This window comes from Dendropsophus ebraccatus, chromosome 11 (genome assembly GCF_027789765.1).
Source record: "Dendropsophus ebraccatus isolate aDenEbr1 chromosome 11, aDenEbr1.pat, whole genome shotgun sequence".
Classification (NCBI taxonomy): domain Eukaryota; kingdom Metazoa; phylum Chordata; class Amphibia; order Anura; family Hylidae; genus Dendropsophus; species Dendropsophus ebraccatus.
In genome coordinates this window covers 41,931,376-41,957,405 of record NC_091464.1, presented here as the reverse complement: position 1 = coordinate 41,957,405, position 26,030 = coordinate 41,931,376, and the positions used below count along the sequence as shown (strand labels likewise).

At 41.9% G+C, this 26,030-nt stretch overlaps 1 protein-coding gene across 1 annotated transcript in view; it reads right to left on the bottom strand.

Moving 5' to 3' along the window:
* HIP1 (huntingtin interacting protein 1) overlaps positions 1 to 26,030 on the bottom strand; it is a 92,384-nt gene that overhangs the window by 31,552 nt on the left and 34,802 nt on the right. The window contains exons 4-10 of the mRNA XM_069944725.1: positions 25,370 to 25,426; positions 25,136 to 25,216; positions 23,114 to 23,190; positions 11,023 to 11,084; positions 5,522 to 5,662; positions 2,450 to 2,507; positions 534 to 609 (exon numbers count right to left, since the gene is read on the bottom strand). Of these exons, the coding sequence (XP_069800826.1) occupies positions 534 to 609; positions 2,450 to 2,507; positions 5,522 to 5,662; positions 11,023 to 11,084; positions 23,114 to 23,190; positions 25,136 to 25,216; positions 25,370 to 25,426 (552 nt within the window). The remainder of the gene's footprint in view (positions 1 to 533; positions 610 to 2,449; positions 2,508 to 5,521; positions 5,663 to 11,022; positions 11,085 to 23,113; positions 23,191 to 25,135; positions 25,217 to 25,369; positions 25,427 to 26,030) is intronic.

Here is a 26,030-nt window from a genome sequence, read left to right as displayed (position 1 = left end):
GAATGAAAAGTATATAAGCACAAAAACTCATAACATGGCTTCTCCATTACCCCGGCTCCCCTAGACGGCTGATCTGACTCATTCCAGGTGACGGCCTCCACAGGCTTAATATGGAGCCCATCTCCAGCAATAAGTCGGATTAAGCAGTGAGTCAGGGAAAGACCTGCTCAGCTTACCAGAAAGTGGGATTGGCTTTACTGTAAAGATGACATGACATAAATGTGCCCAATATAGGTGTGAGTACAAATGGTGTCATATGGACATGTTTTATCCACTTCTCTTATAATTCTGAAAGGCATGCATTGCCGAAAACCACTACAACAGCGGAATTATTGCAAAATACTCACAACTGCTGGGACTTTTATGAACCTTATAAAAAGATATGAACCTGTAGGCTGTTAAGCTACAAACATAATTTTATTTTCAAACCTTCATCGTCTCTTGGATAATTCAATGTAGTATTCATATTTACTGTATACATCTGTTGCATTCCTGAACCTTTGCATATAACACATGTGGAGACATCTCCTTACCTCTGGAAGCTGTGGAATCTGCAGCAGGCGTTTGAAGTATTGCAGGTTACTTGAACGGTAGAACAAGTCCTTCAACCTATGAACAACATAACACTAGGAATTACATTTCTGACTAAGCTGGGTTCACACTACGCATATTTCAGTCAGTATTGTGGTCCTCATATTGCAACCAAAACCAGGAGTGGATTAAAAACACAGAAAGGCTCTGTTCACACAATGTTGAAATTGAGTGGATGGACGTCATTTAATGGCAAATATTTGCTGTTATTTTAAAACATTGGCTGTTTTATTGAAATAATGGCAGTTATTTACTGTTATATGGCGGCCATCCACTCACTTTCACCATTGTGTGGACAGAGCCTTTCTGTGTTATTAATCCACTCCTGGTTTTGGTTGCAGTATGAGGACCACAATACTGACTGAAATATACATAGTGTGAACCCAGCCTTAAAGTACATTTCTTTCTTCTTTCAGAAATAAATAAATTAAAGCGGTACTCCGGGCTGGGGTTATTTTTATTGTGTGGCCGGGGAGGGGGTGGATATAGAGGCCGCTGGTCACTTACCTCCCCGGTTCCAGCGCCGGGTCCCGGATCGCGCAGCTCCGTTCTCCCGTCCCGCTGCCGCTTCCTGGTCTGAGCCGCGGCTTAAGACGTGACGTCTCAATGCAGCTCAGCCATTTAGTGGCCGAGGCGGGACCCCAATATGACCGCTAAATGGCTGAGCTGCCTTGAGATGTCACGTCTCATGCCGCATGACCAGGAAGCGGCAGCAGGACGGGAAAACGGGGATGCGGGATCCGGGACCCGTCACTGGAACCGGGGAGGTAAGTGACCGGCGGCCTCTATATCCACCCCTTCCCTGGTCATACAATAAAAATAATCCCAGCCCGGAGTACCTCTTTAAATATATACTGTATTAGAATACTTTTTAACCCAGGAAAATCTTCTCAAAAGTCAAGGGTCGTCTTATACGTTGGGTGTCGTCTTATAGGGCGGGTGCTGAAAAACTTTGGAACTGAACTAGAGAATCTGTGGTTGCTGCATACAGTGGGGGGAGCTAATATAGCTGTATTCCTGCCGTATGCAGTGACAGTATGAAGGGCAGAGCAAGCTGTAGGCATCCGGGGTATTGAAAAAAAGAGATACGGTAGAGTGGCGCTGTGCCCAGAAATACACACCTATTTCACCCGTCTGGCCTGCCCTTGTATCCTACAGGCATTACTGTACCTCCTTCTCTGTCTCTCAGTTATTGCTGCTGTCTGATGTTTTTTTTAATAACTTTTATTTAGTGCGCGTTGGAACAGGGGTAGTCTTATATGGCAAGTATATCCTAAACTCTATATTTTAACTGGAAAAGTTGGGGGTCGTCTTATACGCCGGAAAATACGGTGTGTGTGTGTGTGTGTGTGTGTGTGTATGGTATACAACATGATGCTGGTGGATGGGTCAGCATATTTAACTCAAGGGGTTAATCTAATAAAATATCTAATCCTAAATCATTTGTTTTTTATGCTGACTTCCACCTCCTCAAACTATCTGCGTCTTATATTTCTCCGTCTATTCTTCTTTCTTTTAGGTTATTTGCCTAGCCAATACTGGGAACAGTTCTCTCTCAGCGGCTTCCCTGCCAGCAGCAGTATTATTCCCATTAGCCAGAGCCACTCAGCATAACAAATGACAATGGAGATCACAGGGGGAAGGCAGGTTATATAGAGATGTAGCAGACCATGTCAGAGCAGGATTAGAGATATGGAGAACAGGTGAACTAAATCCCTATTTAAAAAAAAAAAATCACATTTTCAAGCTAATGATGTTATTACATTTAAAGGGAACCTGTGACATTGAATAAGCAGGCACTACATTATAGATCTTTACTGATCTTTGATCTGCTCCAATATCACATTTCTATACTTACTTTTGAAACTGTTCCATAAATCGATCTCTATGACCCTGTAATGTATCCGTAGGAAGGCCTAAAAGACACAGTACATTGATAAAATTGCTAACTTATATTCAACTACATAAAGTATCTCAGATAAATTACCATATACAGTATATTACTTAATGGAAAAAGACCTGTGTTTTGAGACTCTTCAATGAGGCTCCACAGGCTCTTCTTTTGCATATTGATGTTTCCCAGGGGGCAATGCACCTAGGACTTCACTGCATTGAGCACTTTCACTAGCAGCCGTCAGTGTTGTCATTTGGCTGGTCTCCCTGAGATCAGTGATCTTTTTCTCTTTAATGGAAAAAGTTGCATATCCCTATTCCATTGACTTCAATTACACTTTGGTAATATCGGATGTTATTTTAAAAAAGAAAAAGTGGCCGCCTTTTCTCTTTTTTTTTTACTTAGTGTGAACATAGCATAGGATACATATCAGGTATTTATAGCACTGCTGACAACTGTGTTTTGTAAAAAAAAAAGACCACTACAATTGCAAGAATTATCTTATCTATAGGGAACTTCTGTTGCTGCAACATTCAACAAAATATATTGGTGGTTTATAGTTTAGCCTAGCTTATCACAATGTATCAGTGGTTTTGCACAGGACAACAGATAAACCCAGTTCTCTCAGTGAGACATCAAAATGCACAAAAGATCACAGGGGGAAGGCAGGTTATATAGACAACAGATAAACCCAGTTCTCTCAGTGAGACATCAAAATGCACAAAAGAAACAGGTGCACATTGTTGCATTCTGATGACGTTGCTGCATGCAGTTTATTATCGGTGAGACCCGGATGGATGGGGGTGGAGGGGGCTGGGGACTTTGTCACTACTAGTTACCATCAAGTTATTGGGTTCAATTATGCATCTCAACTAAAAAAACTATTTTCAAAAAGTGTTCACTTACAGTGACACTGTCACCCCCTTTTAGTATTATGACATCTCTACACAGGTGTAAAGGGTCAATTTTGCAGTTTTAATACCTTATTTTATATCATACATCATGGTGCTTGTTCCAGTAAAATGTGATCTTTATAATCTGGGATAAGGATACCTGGGCGGGGCTCCACAGCAGCAGCACCACTTAGACCCGCCAACATCACCACTGTAGGTCCCGCCCCTCCGTGACGTCATCGGCGCATAGACCCTGCCCTCTCTGCGGCCATTAGTATGGCCTGACCTAGAGGGGGTGGGGCCTAGACCTTTAGGACAGCCTGTTCCAATGGCCATCAAGGAGGCGGGGACTATAAGGCTATGATGTCCCAGAGGGTCATGGCTAAGTGGTGCTTCGCACAGTTGTGGGCGGGGCTAAGTGGTGCTTTAGCCAAGAAGCCCCGCCCAGGTGGCACAGTCCGCAGATGATAAAAGAGCACTTTTAACTGGAACAAGCACCATGAGGTATGATATAAAATAAGGTATAAAAACTTTACCCTTAAATCAGAACGCAAAGTGTCACTTTAAAGAGCTGATACATCTTATAGGAGGCAGCAGAGAGAAAGCTCTTTTCCTGTCTATTATATAATGAGTTAAATCAGGAGACTGGCTATTGATTGTGGTCAGATATGACTGGCATTTACCAGAAGAGATGTGCAGACTACTGAACTGACACATTCTAGTACTCAGCTCTTCCTGTTAGCCCTGGACACAATCAATTCAGCGTTATATGTTGTGCAGACTTAACTGAGGTACAGACTGACACCGAGGTCAGAAGGGGTCACCTTCCTCTGCTGGGGGTATATACGGTGTGTGTGTGTGTGTGTGTATATATATATATATATATATATATATATATATATATATATATATGGCTTGGACAAGACTGATCTAGATAGATAGATAGATATACACACAGATAGGAGATAGATATGATATGAGGGGCTGTATATTATAAGTGGTTTCCACATGCATTGTGACACACTCCATGTGAAAGTACTCAATGAGAACATGATGTTCTTCTGAGCGCCTCTTCTTTGTACAGGTTGTAGGTTGTATATAGTGTAAAAACTCCTATTTTAGCATTACTTCTTGGAAATTACTAACTGAAATTAAAGAGGTTATCCAGTGCTACAAAAACATGGCCACTTTCTTCCAGAAACAGCACCACTCTTGCCTCCAGTATGGGTGCAGGTTTTTCAACTTAGTTCCATTAAAGTGAATGGAGCTTAATTGCAAACCGCACCTGACCTGGAGACAAGAGTCCTGTTGTCTCTGGAAGAAAGTGGATATGTTTTTGTAGCGCTGGTTTACCCCTTTAAGTCCATCAAACATTAAAGCATATTGATAGACTCACTGGCCTTCCTAGGAAACTGCCTATAGTTCTGCGAGATGGTTCAGGGGTAATACAAAGAAAAATGCCTAGGTACATATTTTTTATACAATATTATAAAACTGGAGGATAATAATCTCTTTAACATCTTCCTTGACAAATTTTATCACATACAGTGTAACAACAAGCAGTTGTGTCTGTAGGTGGCGCTGTTTATTTTACCATCTATGTAGGAGGTTTACACTGATGAATTCACCATGAAAAATTTTGAACAGAATTTCAAATGGACACCGTACAAATACAAAACAGCGGAATGTAAAATAAATAGTATTTAAATAAAAAATTAATAAGTAACTACAAGTTAACCACTTTTATGTAGTCTTTCCCCTCTAACCTTATGTCTATAAGAGCCATATTCACTAAAATGGAGCACAGACTATATGATGTGACCTACGACTAGCTGGCCAACAGGGTTTTAAATAGAGATGAGTGAACCTGGAGCATGCTCGAGTCCATCTGAACCCGAACGTTCAGCATTTGATTAGCAGTGGCTGCTGAAGTTGGATAAAGCCCTAAGGCTATGTGGAAATCATGGATATAGTCATTGGCTGTATCCATGTTTTCCAGACAACCTTATAGCTTTATCCAACTTCAGCAGCCACCGCTAATCAAATACCGAACGTTCGCTCATCTCTAGTTTTAAAGTAGAAAATTTCATGTTATTAACTTTTTTAATTATTTGTTTAAAATAATTTCATACAAAATACTCACAAGAGTGAAGTTTAAAGAGAAGTTTCACAGTGTAGTCATACAGGTGGCTGCAGTCTAGTATGACTTGGATTAGAGGCGAGAGGCGGCACTGGCCAGCAGCGGTGACAGACACTGAACGGGACATGTCCAACGATTTGAAAACTGAAGAACAAAAAAACAATTTTCAATTAGAACAGCAAAACCTAGTACACAGATCTGTACAATCTCCTGGGCTAAGGTAACCATACACTCAGTATTTATAAGATTTTGCAAGCAGGGTAGGGTAAAAAGTCAAAAAGTGAAGCAAAAGCATCATATCAATACAAAATGTGTCACATTTAACCAAAAATATACAAAATCTGATTAATTGATTCCAAAAAGACCCACTGAAAATGTAGCATTAGAGAGAAATTTTGACACAGAATGCGCTAATATCTATACATGAAAACCATACAGGAAGATGTCTTGATTCATGCTAAAAATTATAGCTCTTGTATTTTTTTAATTTGATTTTTTTTTTATACATTATTATGGGGGCTGCCATCTAGCCTGAGCTATTTTAATGGAATTTAGAGAAATGCTTTTTAGCAAGCCTCATGGACCAAAGGAACAACAGACAGCACATGTCCCATTCAGATGAATAAGAAAGGCTTCTGGGCATGCTCAGTAAGCATGCTTCATAGTGGCCATACTACAGCAGAGGGAGGCTAAGGGCCCTATTACTCGGGACAATTATCGTGAGAAAAATTGTTATATTGTTCGAATTTGAAGGGTAATCGTTCTGTGTAATTGCAGGCAACGATCGATCATGTGTCATTGATCGTTGATTTAGATCTGAAGCTAAAATCATTGTTAATCGCTCGCTGTAATTCCACGCTCGTTTGCTCAAGTTCCGCATTTTTTCACTAATCGTTCAGTGTAATTGCACATTGTTCATTGTTTTGCTGGGATTAGGAGGAATAAACGATCATAGTAACGATCGCAATAACAATCGTAACTAGCCACTATACTTCTGTGTAATATGGTGAACGATTTCAGGTTAACCATAAACAATCTTGTTTGCGATCATTTATTGTTAATCGTTAAAAATTATTCCGTGTAATAGGACCCTAAATTGTGAGTTATTGTGTGTACCTCTGTAACCTATATACTGGTGTCACCTATCACTAATCCTATCTGTGATGATAAGAAGCATTCTGCTGGGAAATAATCTGCACAGAACAGGAAGTCTCAGCTTAGTTTTAGGTAACTACAAGATTTCTGGATTATTTTAAAATATAGAGAATAACATTGAAGGGGGGGGGGTTAAACCTGATTTAAACAGTAATTTACCATGACACGTTCCCTTTAAGGGCTTATGTTCATTTTAATTTATTTTTTTAACTTTTTTGCACAATGCCATAACAGAAGTGCTACAAAAATCGCTTTAGCTTGTAAGAACCCACAACATGCTTCATTGGACTACATATGCACAGTAGGTATTCTTTTACTAGAGGCACTGCTATGGGGCCCAGAACAGACTGCACACTAATGTAAGGGGACCATGTGCAAGAGCCCTATGCCTGAAAATTCAGATCATTTGGTACTAGGGTACAGGTATAATGCTATATCCTTTATCACTGTACTGCTGCCTACACATTGTGCAGTTGTTAGGCTGGGTCCACACTATGATTTTGCAATCAGTTTTTTGCAAAAAAACTAATGAGAAAAACTGATGCATTTGTGTGCATTTGTTTTGATCCTTTTTTCCATTGACTTCCATTATAAAAAAAAAAGGATCAAAACGCATCAGTTTTTTTTAACGTACACAAAAATAATGTCAGCTACGTTTTTGTGTACTTTAAAAAAAAAACAGATGCGGTTTGATCCCTTTTATTTTTTATAATGGAAGTCAATGGAAAAATGGATCAAAACGGATGCGTACAAATGCATGTTTTTTCCATCTGTTTTTTTATCCGTTTTTGCAAAAAAACAGATTGGAAAAAACGTAGTGTGAACCCAGCCTTAGTGAAATGTAATTAATGATTAGGAAATAACGTAGCGAATGAACTGAGCTTAATTCTGTTTAATCAGCACACGTCAGTCAAGTAAAACACATGCTATAACAAGCGCGTGTAGGAGGAAGCTTCCACTTAGTACAGAGGATTAGGCTTTACTATTTATTAAGACATTGTGAACAAAATGAACATAAATGGAAAAAATTCATGCATCATTTTATTTTCCATATTTGTGCTGCAGCCTTGTAAGTGCAAGAGACCCATGTAAAACCGTAACATAATGTAGATTATTCTTTAATGTGTATCTTAATTTACTTTTTTAATACTCTGAGTGCACAGATGTGCACTGTTCTGTGTGTGATCAGCTTATTGCTTGCTGCATAGGTACTTGATGTCCGCCAGACTATGGAGTACCTGCAGCAACAAGTGTTCCTAAGCCAATGAAATTCACACCACTTTAAGAACAGCGGCCACTTTTGCTGCAACTTTTGTCCTCTTAACAGCTAGTTGGCCGGGGTGTTGAACACTGATGGCCTATCCTGAGTTTGTCTCTGTAGTCCTAAGTAAGAGAATTGTTTGATACAGTTATATTAGTGCCTTGTATCGGGGTGTTGGACACTGATGGCCTATCCTGAGTTTGTCTCTGTAGTCCTAAGTAAGAGAATTGTTTGATACACTTATATTAGTGCCTTGTATTAAAGTAGCCAAGTGAGCTGACACAGATAAAATTATATTTGTAAGCTCACTTGTCACACATGACCAGGCCACACGAAGAATTGCTGCATTGTTTGTGCAGCTAATTCATAGAGCGTTGGGCCTCAGGAGTCCTGGAAAACACGGATACAGCCTATGGCCTATGGCTATATCCATGTTTTCCATGCAGCCTTAGGGCCGCAATCAACTTCTTCCACCACCGACAATTTGATCTATTTATACCATTGGTATATTTTATATATGAAGCATCCCTGCTCGACCCACTTTATACAGAGGGTGCACGTTTATAAGGGCTCTCTCGCTATAAGCCACAAAGTTTTTTCAGTTGTTTTTTTTTAGCCTCAATAAAATAGATTAAAAAAAGTTCCCAAAATACTAGGTGTGAGCATAGTATCCGGGATCCAGTTACAGGTCATTTGTGGAATACACGTTCTCTGATGAGATCACAGTCCAAAGAGAAGAAGAACTACATGTTATAAATTCACCCAGCTTAATAGGGCAAATAACAAGGGTTTGTAAATTAACTGTACCCGCTCCATAAAAAGTCAAACAAACATTATACAGCATTGCCTTTCCTCACATTCAGACATGTAACATTTTTCCGCTGAAGCATTGACACACTGCAGTCAGTGAGAACCTTCCACTATTATGCAATGGCACAATGGTGTTACTTCCTATGACACATTAGCATTCTGTACTGGTCAACAGAAAGGAAGTGAGTGTTTAACTAGTGATTAAATGACTAACTTCCCAACTCTGTGAGAAAACTTTGTGAGCTGTACCCCCTGCTACATGCTGTATTCTGTATGAGGACATGCATGGGACTGCTGACAATACCTAATGTGGATATATCACATAGACAAACTGATGTACAGACACTGATGATGTCATCAGAACAGTGTCTTTGTAATTATATATATTGAGTGTGAACTGCATATTCACAGAAAAGTCAAGCAGGCCCTTATTTGATGTACTAGTGGAGGTTCTATAAGCAGCTACTCATTGACCATACATGTATGACATATATAATAAAAGATGTCTGCCTGCCTAATTGTCTGTACATATTGTTCCTTCTCTTTATATTTACTTGACATGGTAAAATATCTTTTTACCCCACATCTTGTTCATATTGCAAATATTTTTGCTCAGCTGATACAATGGCTGGTCCCACTTTGTAAGTGAATTACCAAGTACAGTTACGAGGCGGCAAATACCTTCCACTACGGTGCACAGTAAGTGCATACACTGTATTTGACAAACTAGCTGACTGTATATGGTAGTGTTCTTGATAATGTATGGAAAGTATCACAGTGATTTGTCATTACGCTGACAACAACTATAAAGTATAGGACTAATGTGACAATGAGATATGGTCACTTGTTCTCTTACTCAGGATACATACGGCTACAAGATCTTAAATACTAGAAAAGGGAACAGAAATGGTAACAGCCCAGTATATAAATGTGCTCTAATGTATTTTTAGGAAATGGGATATACGACTTTCTATATGATATTAGTTGATACTACCTGCATTTTATCTTCAGGGGACAAACAATCTAGGGCCGGGTTCACACTGCATTTTTGCAATCCGGTCAAGGCATCCGTTTTTAATTGGTTACTTTTAATGGACTGAAAAACATAGTAAACACTCTCATTCACTCACATTGGGACACTGAGCACGGCGGAATTCCGCGGTGTTTGCTCAGTGTGAACACACCCTTATAATGGAAGTCAATGGAAAAACGGATCCAAACGGATGACACACAATTGCATCCGTTTTTTTCCATAAAACGTATACATGAAACGGATTGCAAAAACGCAGTGTGAACCCAGCCTAAGCAGTATAGCCCTAATTGGGTCCTGGGTGCCATGGCTAGAATAAACAAACTGAAGACTGTGACCCCAATAATCCTGAGATGGGGTCCCATTTCCACCAACTGCAGAAGAAGGTGGCCAAGCACTCTTGGGTGTCTGCTGGTCAAGCACTATGTATTATAGTTTACAAAATAAATGGAAACAGCCAAGCATAACAACATTTGTGTCTTCTTGACAGATAGGGCCTTGCTTGTTGTACACAGTATAAGTATTTTAATTCATATGAATGATGTGATGGTAAAATAGGGGGAGGGGGGTGGCATGGGGATCTATGAGGGAGGGAATTCTTATACTTAAAGTGTACCTGTCACCCAAAAAAAGGTTTGACATGTTCTAGAGATATGTCATAAAGTTTTGACCCCCACTAACTTTTAGAACCAGTGGGGAGAAGCATGTGGCTTAGTGCTTTTTGTGTTAATAAGAAACAGAAGCAACATGAAAAAATATTATTTTACTAAAAGAGTAGTAGATGCTGAGAAAAAACTTCCAGCAGATGTGGTTGGTGGCTGAAGAAGATTGATGCACCCTAGGGAGTCCTGGAAAACATGGTTACGTGACTGCATTGAGGCTGACACTATAAGCAAAGATGCCGGGGTACAGGACATATGACTCATGTTTGTTAAAAATATACAGTTCTATATATAAATCTAATATTTCTTTCATCACTATGGTGTTATCCATATTACCTATCTGTATAGAGACAGTTAAAGCTAGACATGTGAACGCATACAGCGCCACGTGCACTGTAGCATTAACCTCCAGGGTGTAATCACTAGTTGTGTGGACTAATTATTAGGTCACTGGCATAAATGTCATTCCTGCAGAGCAGCGCTCCACACTAGGAATGACAGGTCTCAGTCTTCCAGTACATCAGCAGGGAACGGCAACAAACAGGAATTACATGAGTCAGTCAGAAAATGCAGGTAACATACTGACCTGTATGAAAGAGATTGAGCTCCCACTCCATGTAGTCAAATATTTCCACCGTAAGCTGAAAACTGCAGAACATTAAAGTTATTATGAGCAGAAGTAGACGCAGGACATTATGGTAATTTTATATATTCACATAAATAATAGTTGTACTGAATGTTCCCCATCTTGATTTCTATAGAATAATTGCATCCTGCCACCTTTCACTTACATACATTAACTATATTAGTATAAAGCAACTACAATTACACTACAATTCACGTTGTCGCCACAATATATCATCTATTTAAAGGGAAACTGACAGCAGGTTTGTACATAGGAACCTGCTGTTATGTACCTGGAGGCGTTCTTATACACATTCTAAAGATATCTTTTTTGTTCCCATCCATTGCACCATTCTATTTTAAATTATCAAGAAAAAAATATATATATACTAATATATAGGGGGCCTCCAATGCACAAAAGGCGCAACAGGTTGGAAAGAAAACTATATCTGTAGAATCTGCATCAGAACCCCTCCAGGTACATAACAGCAGGTTACTGAGGTGAGATAGTGACCATGTACATAAAGGGGTACTCTGAAGGGAAAGAAATTCAAAACAACTAGTGCCAGAAAGTTATATAGATTTGAAAATGACTTCTATTTGAAAATCTCCAGCCTTCCAGTACTTATTAGATGCTGTATGTCCTGCAGGAAGTGGCGTTTTCCTTCCAGTCTGACATTGTGCTCTCTGCTGCCACCTCTGTTTGTGACGGGAACTGTCCAGAGCAGTAGCAAATCCCCATAAAAACCTCTCCCGCTCTGGCTGAATAAAAAGCTGTACAAATAAAGTGGAAAATAGTGTAGATTTGTGGTTAGATAAACTAGGGACATGTATCTTGTATTCCAATGTAGAAAACAAGTAGTATGCAAACTTCTTTCATGGTAGAAACATTATAGGGGAACTATCAGCAGGTCAGACCAACCTGATATGTCCCTACTGTACAAGAAGCACTGAGGAGGAAGGTATATCTCTCACCTTCCTCCTTGGCTCCCCATAGCCCCAATTTGGCCAGACTGCTCCATTGATTATAAAAGGAGAGAGGTGGGCCGGACAGGAGGGATTGGCGACCGTGGAACAAACTACTAACAGAGACATAAGAGACATACCTTCATCCTAGACGTCTCCTGTCCAATAGGCACATATCAGCAGGTCAGATTAGTCTAACCTGCTGATAATTCCCCTTCAAGGGTGACTTCACATGTACCGGATCCGCAGCGGATTTCACGCTACGAGTTTGCAGCAAGATCCGCTGCGGATCCATGTAGTGTGAAGGTCTATGGGGGAATATTCATTCCACTGCGGATATCTTAACCAGCCCCTTTAACCCCCGGCCGCCCACAGCCCTGGCCCAGAGCATACATTACGAGCTCGGCGCCGCGGCTGTGTGTAAGGCTCCCGGCTCCCGTCGGTCCCCATCAGCCAAATGAGTGTGAACTGAAAGCTAAATGATGTATCTATTTACTACGAGACTAAGTGCATCATGAGTATCACCTATGGTTTCCATCAATACAAACAGTGCTCCTACCGGAGTAAATGTCTGATTGTTTACTACGGCTAAGAGCACATTTGCAATTTCCAGTGTATAACTTTCTGTGCATGTCATCAGCCTAAGCAATCATCTCTATAGGACGGTACACTCTGCCACAGAGAGTGACTGCAGTGAGTGATAAACCAGACTTCTGGCAGGTTTACCCGGCTCGGGACACTGTCATGTGTTTGTGTCCAGGAGTGAAATGAGCCGGCTTTATCAATGTAACTCACTCCTTTATGCAAAAAAAAAAAAAAAACTGTGTGGAACGTGAGATGGATCACGATTTCCTCATCTGAAAAAGCGAACATAAAAGCATTCAGTGCACATAGGCAGAAAACTGAGAGCGGGTCACAATGTCGTTCAGTCTGCATCCCTGACTGCAGCGTCATACAGAGCTGGAGAGAAAGAGAGGCAATTTGCTGCCAAGCCACTCGCTATAGTAGACTGTATTTGCTAATCTGAATCTAGGGCACCGTTTCATTGCATGTATATATAAGACGCCCATTCCATAGGGGATTATATAAGAAGTAAATGATGACACTCAGAGCTTTCAAGTACAGCTGCGCTCTGCTGGGATTCTCATTTTCTCCTCAACTAGCAGAAACCTCTTACAAACCTGCACTAACTCTGTACAGTCATACATATTCTGCTATTTAGTGAGCAATTTATACATATACAATCATTACTGACATTTCTTTATCTAGGTTATGATTTGTCTTCAGGCAAGAACTGAAAGCTCATACTTTTTTAACCTGGAGTGTTTTTTTTTTTTTGTTTTTGCAAGTATTTGTGGATAAAGATTAGTCTAGTAATTGGGCTTTACAAAAAGTTTTCAGCTTGTTGCCTTCTGTAGCTTTTATATATCACAGTACACAGCAAGGCGCAGTAACAGTGAAACATAGAAGATTGTCAGCAGAAAAAGACCACTGGGTCCATCTAGTCTGCCCTTTTAGTATTTCTCTACTTATTATCTTAGGATAGATATATGTTTATCCCAGGTATGTTTACATTCAGTTACTGTAGATTTACCAACCACATATGGTGGAAGGTTGTTTCAAGCATCTACTACTCTTTTAGTAAATTAAACCTTAGATAGTGTCTCCTTGTTCTTTAGTTCAGGTTTTTAATAACCCTTTCACGATGAAAGGTTACGGATTCACGGAAGCCTTATAAAAGCAATAACGCTTTTATTTTTCCACCTAAAGGACTGGTTGGGGCGTAATTTTTTGGCCATGATCTATAGTTTTTATTGGTATCATATTGGTATAAAAGAAAATTTCTGATCGCTTTTTATCATTTTTTTATATATAATAAAAAATCAGCAATCCAGGTGCTTTATTTTTTACCCTCTTTTTGTTTACGCCGTTCACCGAGCGGAAACAATATTGTTATACTTAACAGACAATCCTGCAACTTACAATACTAAATATGTTTATTTTATTTTTTACATGTTTTTATTTGTATATTGGGAAAGGGGGTGATTTACTTTTATTGGGGAAGGGTTTTTTTAAAAAATATTTCTTAAAACTTTTTTTTTATACTTTATATGTCTGCCTAGGGGACTTATAAATGCAATAAGTATTATTAAGCATAATAATATGATATTGCACAGTATTGATCAGAATGATCACTTCTCTTCTCATAGAGTCTGCCTGAGGCAGACTTTATGAGAAGATCGCTGATCAAAGAAGAAGAGCGCCTCCTGGCCAAAATCCAATGGATAAGGGAAGGAAGGGTTGTGCTACACACACAACCACACTCTATATCACACGTATCAAGCGCAGGCCCTCCAGCTGTTTCAAAACTACAAGATAAACTTTATACTTACGCCTTGAGGGACCTCCGGGAGGATTGGTGGTGGTCCAGGGGTTCACGCATGCACGGGAAGCAGTCCGTCTCCGAATGGACTGCTTCCCGGCGCAGCCGCCATGTATAGAGCCCACTATGCAGTTATGAATATGCATAGTGGGCAGGACGGCAGGGGGCGGGCAGCGGCAATGCTCTCTGGTCCCTAGCAACGCCCTAAATGCTCTTATACTAGTAATTTGCATAAGAACATTTAGTGATTTTACAAACAATGCGGGGCGTAGAGAAGTTAAAGGGGTAGTGCGGCGGTAAAGAAATATTGACAGAATAACACACATTACAAAGTTATACAACTTTGTAATGTATGTTATGTCTGTGAATGGCCCCCTTCCCCGTGTCCCACCACCCCCACCCGTGTACTCGGAAGTGTGGTGTGCTATACATACCTGTCACCTGCCGACTCGTCTCCGATCTTCAGTCTGCGATGTCGTCTTCGGACGGCCGGGCCGAATCCCTCCGAGCGTCCTGAGTGCCGGACGCCCTCTTCAGCGTCATCAGATGCTCAGCCGCGATTGGCTGAGCACAGTTATGCTCAGCCAATCGCGGCTGCGCAGCCGATGACGCTGAAGAGGGCGTCCGGCACTCAGGACGCTCGGAGGGATTCGGCCTGGCCGACCGAAGACGGCATCGCAGACTAAATATCGGAGACGAGTCGGCAGGTGACAGGTATGTATAGCACACCACACTTCCGAGTACACGGGTGGGGGTGGTGGGACACGGGGAAGGGGGCCATTCACAGACATAACATACATTACAAAGTTGTATAACTTTGTAATGTGTGTTATTCTGTCAATAATTCTTTACCGCCGCACTACCCCTTTAAACTAATGGCTACTTTACTTTAAACTAATGTGTTACTACGTTCCTCTGCTACTGCGGCATATCAGTCTGGCTAAAATTTTTATTAAAGTATTGTATTGCCCCCCAAAAGTTATACAAATCCCCAATATACACTTATTACAGGAAATGGTAATAGTGTAGTGTTTTTTCCTTGCACTTACTAATGTACATAAAGTGTTTTTTCCCTGCACTTACTACTGCATCAAGGCTTCACTTCCTGGATAACATGGTGATGTCACTTCCTGGATAAAATGGTGATGTCAGGACCTGACTCCCAGAGCTGTGCAGGCTGTGGCTGCTGGAGAGGATGATGGCAGGGGCACACAGAGGGACACAGGGCACTGGAGGGACACTGAGCATCACTCTGCCATCATCCTCTCCAGCAGCCACAGCCTGCACAGCTCTGGGAGTCGGGTCATGACATCACCATTTTATCCAGGAAGTGACATCACCATTTTATCCAGGAAGTGAAGCCTTGATGCAGTAGTAAGTAGTTATGTGCATTTCCCTGTGTATATTGGTGATTTGTATAACTTTTGGGGGCAATACAAAAATTTTCACCGGACTTCTCCTTAACACACAAGTTCCTAAATCTCCAGCTGTACTCAGCTATCCTCAGCATTCCCATAGACTGTGAGCAGAGCATCAGCACACCCATTCCAATGGGGAAGTCAGGACTTCCATTGTCAAAATTTTGGAGGCATCCTATAACTGAGATAATACTCTTATCCCATATGCTGTGGATAGGGGATAAGTGTTAATGCTGGTACAACTTTTTAAATAAGCAGTAAACATGAATGATTTTTTAAAACTAATGCGTATAAGTAGAACAAAAAGTTTAATCTGAATGTATGAAGTTCGATATGACTGCATGTTCTCAGAACTGGTAATATGTGAGGTCAAATAGTGAGCTTCTTCTCTGAGCTATTTTTTTATGGGATTACTGGTGCACCAACTCGGCCCCATTGACTTAAATAAGGATGATCTTTAACGCCATCCACAGTCTCCAACAAGTGTTACAGCAACAACTATAAAGTATCGCTGCATACTTTACCCCTTAAGGACAGAGCCTGAAATGGCCTTAAAGGGGTAGTGCGGCGCTCAGAAATTATTCACAGAATAACACACATTACAAAGTTATACAACTCTGTAATGTATGTTATGTTCCCCGTGTCCCACCACCCCCACCCGTGTACCCGGAAGTGTAGGTGCATTATACATTACCTGATCCGTGTCGAGGGCCGTCCGCCATCTTGTGCCAAACGTCATCTTCGGACGTACGAATCGCTGCCGCCCCTCCCCCCTCCACCGCGTCACAACTGTGCTCAGCCGCGATTGGCTGAGAACAGTTATGCTCAGCCAATTGCGGCTGAGCATCGGATGACGCTGCAGAGGAAGAAGACGTCACTCGCCCGAAGAAGACGTCGATCGCTGAAGATCGGAGACGGGTGTCGGCACGTGACAGGTGAGTATAGCGCACCACACTTCCGGGTACACGGGTGGGGGTGGGGGGACACGGGGAAGGGGGCCATGCACAGACATAACATAAATTACAAAGTTGTATAACTTTGTAATGTGTGTTAGTCTGTGAATAATTCTTTACCGCCGCACTACCCCTTTAAGGACAGAGACAAATTTTATGAATATGACCTGTGTCACTTTATTCATTAATAACTTCGGGATGCTTTTACCTATCCGGCTGATTCTGAAACTGTTTTCTTGTGAGATATGGTACTTTACATTTCTGGTAAATTGGAGTCGATACTTATAAAGAATATTTATGAAAAAAAAACAAAATAACGTGAAAAATTTTGAAAAAATGCATTTTTCCAACTTTGAAACTTTTCTGCTTATACAGAAAATGGTTATGCCACATAAATTATATATTAAATAGCATTAGCAACATGTCTACTTTATGATGGCGGTATTTATTAAACTATTTTTCATTTTTTTTAGACAATAGAAAGCTTAAAACATTAGCAGCAATTTTCCAAATTTTCCGTAAAATTTCAAAATCAGATATTTTTAGGGACCTGTTCAGGTTTATTGAAGTGTATTTGAGGGGAATGTATGTTAGAAAGCCCCACAAAGCACCCCATTTCAGAAACTGCAGCCCCCAAACTCTGCAAAAGCACATCAAAAAAGTTTTTTAACCTTTTAGGAGAGTCACAGAAATAAAAGTTAAGTGTGCAAGAAATTTGAAAATTTTAATTTTCTGTGCAGATTTTATTGTAATTCAATATTTTTCATAATTATAAACCTATTAGCAGAGAAATGCACCCCAATATTGATTGCCCCGTTTCTGCAATTTATATAAATACCCCATATGTGGCCCTATTGCGTTGTTTGACGCAACCACAAGCCTCAGATATAAAGGAGCACCTAGTGAATTTCAATGCCTCTGTTATACTTGGTCATTTTTGACTGTACCACTTCAGGTTGGCAGAGGCTCTGGGGTTCCAAAACATAAAAAATACCCCTAAAGGGACACCATTTAGAAAACTACACCCCTCAAGGAATGTAACAAGGGGTGCGGTGAGCATTTGGACCCCACAGGTGCTTCACAGATTTTCAGAACAATGTGGCGTGAAAAAAGAAAAATGTATTTTTTACACTATAACGTTGTTCTAGCCTTCAATTTTTCTTTTTCACAATGGGATAAAAGGAAAAAAAAACACAAAACATGTAGTGCAGTTTCTCCCGAGTACAGAAATACCCCACATGTGGACATAAAGTGCCAAGGGGGCGCAGGACGAGCCTCCAAAGGGAAGGAGCGCCAATTGGCTTTTGGAAGCTGGATTTCACTGGAATGGATTTCAAGGGCCATGTCGCATTTACAGAGCCCTTGTGCTGCCAAGACACTTGAAACCCCCCACAAGTGACCCCATTCTGGAAACTACACCCCTTAAGGAATCTAATAAGGGGTGCAGTGAGGATACTCCACCCCACTGGTGACGGGCACAAATGTGGAACAATGTTACGTGAAAGGGAAATTTTTCATTTTTTCACTTTCACGGCACAAATGTGGCCGTCATCAAGGGGTCCATATCCTCACTGCACCCCTTGTTAGATTCCTTGAGGGGTGTAGTTTCCAGAATGGGGTCACTTGTGGGGGGTTTCCAGTGTTTTGGCAGCACAAGGGCTCTGTAAATGCGACATGGCGTTCATCATCCTTTCTGGCCGAATCCAGCCTCCAAAATCCAAATGGCGCTCCTTCCCTTTGGAGGCTTGCCCTGCACCCACATGGCGCTTTATGTCCACATGTGGGGTATTTACGGACTCGGGGAAAATTGCTCTACACATTTTGTGTGTTTTTTTCTCTTTTAACCCCTTGTGAAAATGAAAAATTTAAGGCTAAACCAACATTATAGTGTAAAAAATGTAATATTTCATTTTCACGCCACATTGTTCCACATTTGTGCCCGTCACCAGTGGGGTCCATATGCTCACTACACCCCTTGTTACATTCCTTGAGGGGTGTAGTTTCCATAATGGGGTCACTTGTGGGGGGTTTTAACGGTCTTGGCAACACAGGGGCTTTTTAAATGCAACATGGCCCCTCGAAATCCATTCCATTCCAAATCCAGCCTCCAAAAACCAAATGGCGCTCCGTCCCTTTGGAGGCTTACCCTGCACCCACATGGCGCTTTATGTCCACATGTGGGGTATTTCCGTACTCAGGGGAAATTGCTCTACGCATATTTTTTTTTTTTTTAACTTTTAACCCCTTGTGAAAATGAAAAAATCAAGACAAGATCAATGAAAAATTAAGCATTTTTTACACTAAATGTTGGTCTAGCCTTGATTTTTCCCATTTCCACAAGAGGTTAAAAAAGAAAATGAACACAAAACATGTAGAGTAATTTCCCCTGAGTACGAAAATACCCCAAAGGGACAGAGCGCCATTTAGAGGCTGGAATGGAGGATGGAGGCCATGTCGCAATTACAAAGCTCCTATGCTGCCAGGACAGTAGAAACCCCCCACAGGTGACCCCTGTCTGGAAACTACACCCCATAAGGAATCTAACAAGGGGTGCAGTGAGCATATGGACCCCACTAGTGACGGGCAAATTTGTTGAACATGTGCCAGGAAAAAAAAAACATTTTTTTTTCATTTTCACGTCCTAAATGTGGCCGTCACCAGGGGGCCATATCCCCGCTGCCCCCCTTGTTAGATTCCTTATCGGGTGTAGTTTCCAGAATGGGGTCACTTGTGGGGGGTTTCTACTGTCCTGGCCGCAGAGAGGCTTTGTAATTGCATCATGGCATCCTCTAATGGGAATGGCGGCCATACCTATTTAGCTGGGGAAAAGGGACCATTCTTATATATTTGGGGGTATTAGGCCAATTATTAGTTTATAAGGTTGAAAATGACAGGTGTCCATCAAATTCAACCTGTGTTGATCCAGAGGAAGGCAAAAAACCCTTGTAAGGCAGACGACAGTAGCCTCATCACTGGGAAAAAATTCCTTCCTGACTCCATAATGGCAATCAGAATAATCCCCGGATCAACGTGACCCCTGAAATAGGAATAAGGGACAGAATTTAGAAAATGTAGAACTCCGATGACGTGTGGTACGCCTTGAAGCGATCCTGTATGCAGAGGCCGGGGCGATCAGGACAGGTGTCACACTGTAAAATGGTGTCCTTCCTGATCCCCCTGTTACGCCACACTCTGCAATTCTTCTGGGGTCTCCTGTTTTCCAGTGTGGGGGACGTCACCTGGAAAATGTTGCCCTGGTGCGATACGGGGTCCCACATATCCAGAAGCGCTGGGTCCGCTCCATGGCTGCTAAATATTAGGGCTCTAATTACTGGTTCTGATATTTTCGGATCGTGCCACAAGCTACAGTAGCTCGGGCAGCGAGGGACCAGAAGAGGGGGTACTGGTATAAAAGTTATCCCAGTACGGGTGGTAACCTTTATCCAGCAGTGGGAGGATCAGTTCCTGAATGATCTTCCCACTAACTCCGAGGATGGGGGGGGGCATCTGGGGGCTGGATTCGGGTGTCCCTTCCTTCATACACTCTAAGGGTACGTGCACACTGCGGAATCGCGACAGATAACCCTTTGTGCATTCCGCAGCTGGCACCCACCGGGGGACTGATGCGGGCGCGCGTCTCTGTCCGTGTCATAGACTCCATTCTATGCACGGGCGGATTCTGCTCTCCGTCAAATGTGTTCATTCTTTGGACGGACGATGGAATCCGCCCATGCATAGAATGGAGTCTATGACACGGGTAGAGACATGTGCCCGCATCAGTCCGCCGGCGCGTGCCAGCTGCGGAATGCACAAAGGGTTATCCTTCGCCATTCCGCAGTGTGCACGTACCCTAAATCTGTAAGTGTACCCTGAGGTACTCTCAAAGAGTTTGGAGAATTTCACGCCATACCGTCATCTCTTATTGGGACGGTACTGGCGGAAAAGACGTGTCTGGGGGGCAGCGTACCCTACGCTACCCCCAGACACGTCACTGGATGATGAGGATGATGAGGGTGAATGGAGGAAAGAAGGATCCCCCCCATTCATCCTCACTGGCTGTTTCGGTGTCGGAGGTAATAATAACGTATGCGTCCGACGCCGAAAACACCCTGGGGGCCATCTTTATACCGGGACTAGTATATGGGGTATGTAAATGTGTTCTGGTGTAGTGTAAAACTTTATTTTGTGTAGTGTGGTGTAATGTAGTGTTTTTTTTACGTTTTTTTTAACAGTAAAGAAAAAAAAAACCTACGCCAAAAAAAAAGCTGCTGATAAATGCCGCACTTATGTGTGGTATTTATCAGCAGACAGTGGCGGTAGGATATAGGGGGAAAAATGCCCCTACGCCAAAAAGGAGGAGTTGCTGATCAGCGGCGCACTTACGTGCAATGCTGATCAGCACTCTGCGGCGTTAGGGCGGGAAAAAAAACAAAACAAAAAACATCTTTTTACCCCATAGCAAATGATCAGTGTATAATATACACTGATCAGCCGCTAGGGGGCAGTAGAATGGAGCTGGCGGAGATGGCCGAAGATGGGGGCGACGGAAAAGCCCGAAGAGCCGAAGATTCCCGACAAAGACCGAACGAAGACCGAACGAACCCGGAAGTGGCGGCGACGAGGAGAAGAGGACGCGCGGGACCGCGAATCTTCGTTTCGGAGGCCAGGATCAGGTGAGTATAGAGCACTACACTATACACACACCTGTTCTGCACCCCTCAGCTACCTAGCTGAGGGGTGCAGAACCCGGCCGGACACTTTTTAACTGTTAGATCGCCGTGATGGGCCGGCCGGTACTGGCCGGCCTATCACGGCGATCGTGGGGGTGGCACCGGCGCCATCTTTGTTAGGGACAGTAATGGCGATTGGTGCTGTCACGGACGCCATTGCTTTCCGGGTCACCAGGTCACCGATGACCCGGAAAGCTGTATTCAGCTGCTATTGGCTGATCTGTATTGATCAGCCGATAGCAGCGATCGGGGGGGGGGGGGGGGGGGGGGCGGTTAACCACCCCCCGTGCCGACGAGCAGAGATGGCCTGCTATACATTATAGCAGCCCATCTTCCCCGATCGCTGTGTGTGAACACACGGCGATCTGGAAACATCGGCCATAAATTTACGTCCATTTGCGCTAAGTACCAGGGCGCGGGGGCGTAAATTTACACCCCATGTCGTTAAGGGGTTAATCACATGTAAAGAAAATAAAAACTGCAATATGGTTAGTAAAGGCACAAAGCACACATTGATAATTGAAAGCCATAAGGAGATGTAAAAACCCCAAGAGATATATGCATGGAGTCTGTATGGCGGTACACGGAGTCCCTAAGGGCTCTATTCCACAGGACGATTATCGTTCAGATTATCGTTAAATCGTTCTAATCTAAATGATAATCGTTCGTTTGAATAGCAGTTAACGATTAACGACCGAACAAGAAATCGTTGATCGTTTACTAAGACCTGGACCTATTTTTATTGTTGTTCGTTCGCAAATCGTTCGCATTGAATAAGATGTCGTTCGGTCGTTTGCAGTAGTGACGAAAGCAATAGCGACGACAAGAAGACCGCAAAAAGAACGATCATAAGTAACGATTATCGTTCCGTGTAAATGGGTGAACGATTTCAGGTCTTTTGCAACAGCAGTCGTTTGGATCGTTTATCGTTAACGATTATGCAAACGATAATTGTCCCATGGAATAGGGCCCTACGGCTCTACAAATCTCTGGTATTTTACTCTAGATGGAATACCGCTAAGGGGGAATATCTGCATAATGTATTTCCGACTTACTGCAATGTTGAATGTAGATGGTTTTTTTTTTTCTATTGGAGAGTACGGTCCCATAGACTTGTAGTGTACAAGTGCAGCTTTACAACTCTATACAGAGAAACAAACTCACTCTGTACACTGACTCTGGACTCTGTAATTGATGTCAATGATGGAAATCCCACCTTCTTCTAGCAATTCAGGTTCTACAGAAGGACAGCAGCAGGGAACAGAAGATCTCCATGGCTTTTTTCCTTGAAAAAATATTTCATGATTCCAGAGAGGAAATGGGCTCTTGTGAAAGGCTGCAGTAAAGTGTATTCTGCTGTCAGTGCCAGAAAGGGAATTGTAATTCTCATGAGAGCAATTTTCTTTGAAACTATATACTAGGGAATTGCTCATAATGCAAATCCATAATATATAAGTTACAGTGACTGTAAAAGTTCAGCCTCACTTATATAAATGGAGGCAGAAGAGCGGCGCAGCTTGGCAATAACCCTGTGATCTCCTAAGTAATACTTTAATGTCTTGCAGAATGTAAAGTCTTATAATGAGCCGGGGAAGAAACTCACAAATTATTGACATCGTTCTCTCCCGCTTCATCCAGCTGTCTGTCAGTCATCTGAAGGTTTCCAGGGAAACGGGGATTCTGGGAGCACAAAACAGAAAAATGGGTAATGATAGCGCATGGAAGGAACAATAATGGTGGAGAATATTGCAGCTATAAGCTTTACAGTATATAACAGTATGCAATTACAGGGCAGAAGGATACCAGCTAGGTGCACATATTTAGCTGTACAAAGATGACTGTAGTATTTCATAGGAAAGTATTGTACAATCCTTGTTAGTGAGCTATGGGGATGGAAAACCCAGCACTAGAGCAACAAAGGAACAATGGATCAGTAAATATGCAATGTGGAAATATCATAAAAAGCCATTTACTGAATGTTGTCAGTGGAATGCAATAAAGACGACAAATTGCACCCCTGGTTACAACACCAATATTCTCCCAGTCTGGTTATACAATGATGGCCATAGCATGCAGAGTCCACTGCCAGGTCTTGGTCCCAACATTACCACACATTACTAAAGGAAGAAGAGCAAAGGAACTGCAGGGTTTCATAAATGCTGGTTTCCCACATGGCCGTTTTTTGGATATCTGCTACTGTAGTTTTTGTGCCAAAGCCAGAAGTGAATTCAAATGGGATAGAAAATATAAAGGGAGGACTTGTACTTGTCTTTCCTACGGGATTCACTGCTGGTCTTAGCACAAAAACTGAAGTGGCAGTATTCCAAAAAACTGCCGTGTGTGATTCCAGCCTAATAGAGTTTTGTCACTTTGCAGTTTTATCATGGAATAAAGAAGTCATAATACCCCGACTAGATGCTGTTACTTTATCTAAGACAATCTCTGTATACATGGACACTACCCGACTACCTACAATGAAGTGGCAAACACAACAGACTGTACATCAGACAGCATGATGTAAAGATGCTCAGTTACAAAAAAGCACTATTTCTGCCTGGTCTGAAGCAATTTTTAAAGGGAACCTGCCACAAGGTTTATGCCACCTTAATGAGGGCAGCATAAACTAGTGATAGACATGCTGAACAGATCGGTGTATTACTTACATCATTCTCTTCAGCCGTTCTCCTAATATGCAGGAGAATAGGATTCTTGCCATACCCCTCCCCCTGTTGATTCACAGATGACTGCCTGTACACAGCATGGATAGATAACTGCCAATCAGCAGCTGGTGGGTGGAGTTTTCTGCTTCTCATGAATATCCAGGACTACTGGGCTCATGCACATAATGGAGATAATGGACTACTTATTGTCCATGTTATTCAGGAGGATATCTCTGTATCAGCTGGATAAGTAGTGACAGACATTGTGATTTCAGTCTTCTGTCATTTAGGCTTTTTCCATAGAGTTTCCTATTAAAGGGGAACTCCGGATAAGAAAAACTTGTTTTCTATTAAAAGTACATTAAAAGTTATATAGATGTGTCTATATAATGTATTACTGTATCTGTACGGTTCTGCCACACTGGTAGCTGAAAAAATCCAGGAAGTGAAAAAAAATTGCCCCTGTGCCAATTTACATTGTTTCCTGCTCCTTCAGCTATCCCCCTTAGGAGACAAATCTTCCATGCCTCTGTCTTACATTGTGTGTCTTTGCTGAGCACAGACTGATGATGCAGACAGGGGGCAGGGTGTGATGTCACAGGAGGCTTGGCTGGATCCCCCAATCCTGAGTGATTCACAGTCTCTGTCCACCCAGAAGCAGCTGCTGCACTAATTTTACTGATTGTAATGGGTTGGGGCTGTGATGATCACATGAGGGAAAGCATTGCATTCTGGGAAATGCTAAACCAGGAAGGACAGAAATACAAAACAGAGCAAAAATCCCTCTAAACAAATGGATTTTTGGTAGTTTCAAAACTGGGATAGACAGGTAAGTAATGTGTTATGCTTCTGCAGAAGTTTCATTTTTTTTAACCTCTACCTGGAGTTCCCCTTTAAATGCATGTTTAGAGGGGTGGACATGGCTTTTTCCCCAGAGTCTAGGAAAATTTTGCTGGCATTCTCACCTTTGTGTGGAAATCCATCTTGGTGTTCAGGAGCTTCAGATAGATGCTGCATAACTGCCCATAGCCATCACTAAGGTGTCCCTGTAAGGGAAAGGGATAAGAAAAGGCATGCTGAAAGGCATTCAGTGACCTGTATTAGATTATATATTGATATAATGTCCATCTGTATCACTACAACAGCCTCCAAATCATCCAAATATAAAATAAAAATGTATGGAAAATCTGCCCTCTTACCCACATCCGGCTCATGTCTATTAGTTCATTCTTGTAGCGTAAAGAGTCCTTCAAAACCTAAAAATAAAAACAGCATTTGTTATACAAGGAAATACTTCCAATGCCAAGGACTTCTATGGAATGACAAGAGAGCATCCATAAACTCAGACACAGCCCACATTTGTAGTGTATTACTGTTCCAACTATTGACATCTTAGTTATGGTAAAGGTGGGCAATATACAGACATTTATATACAGACATGGGGGGGAAGCATTTAACAATATAGAAATATAGGGAGGAAGAAAAATTTCAAAGACAAAACTTAATGCAAAAGCTTAAAAGTACACAACTTCCATGGACCATAAGCATAAGGGTGTGTTCACACGTACAGGATTCGCAGCAGATCTGCAGCAGATTTGATGCTGTGTTCAGTTATTTAGTTACATTTATTTCTGCATCATCAAATCTGCTGTGGATCTGAGTACCTGTCTTAAAAAAATGTCAGAGTTACAGCCCAAACATTCTCTCCCAGATCTGTGTTGCATCATCTGGACAGCTGTATAATGTAAACCTATGGGGCGACCAGGTAGGAAAATGACACAGAACTGGGAGAGAACATGGGTGGACTTCTCCCGGCTTGTTCTCCTGATCAGTTGATAAGTTGTGGTCAAACACTTAGTC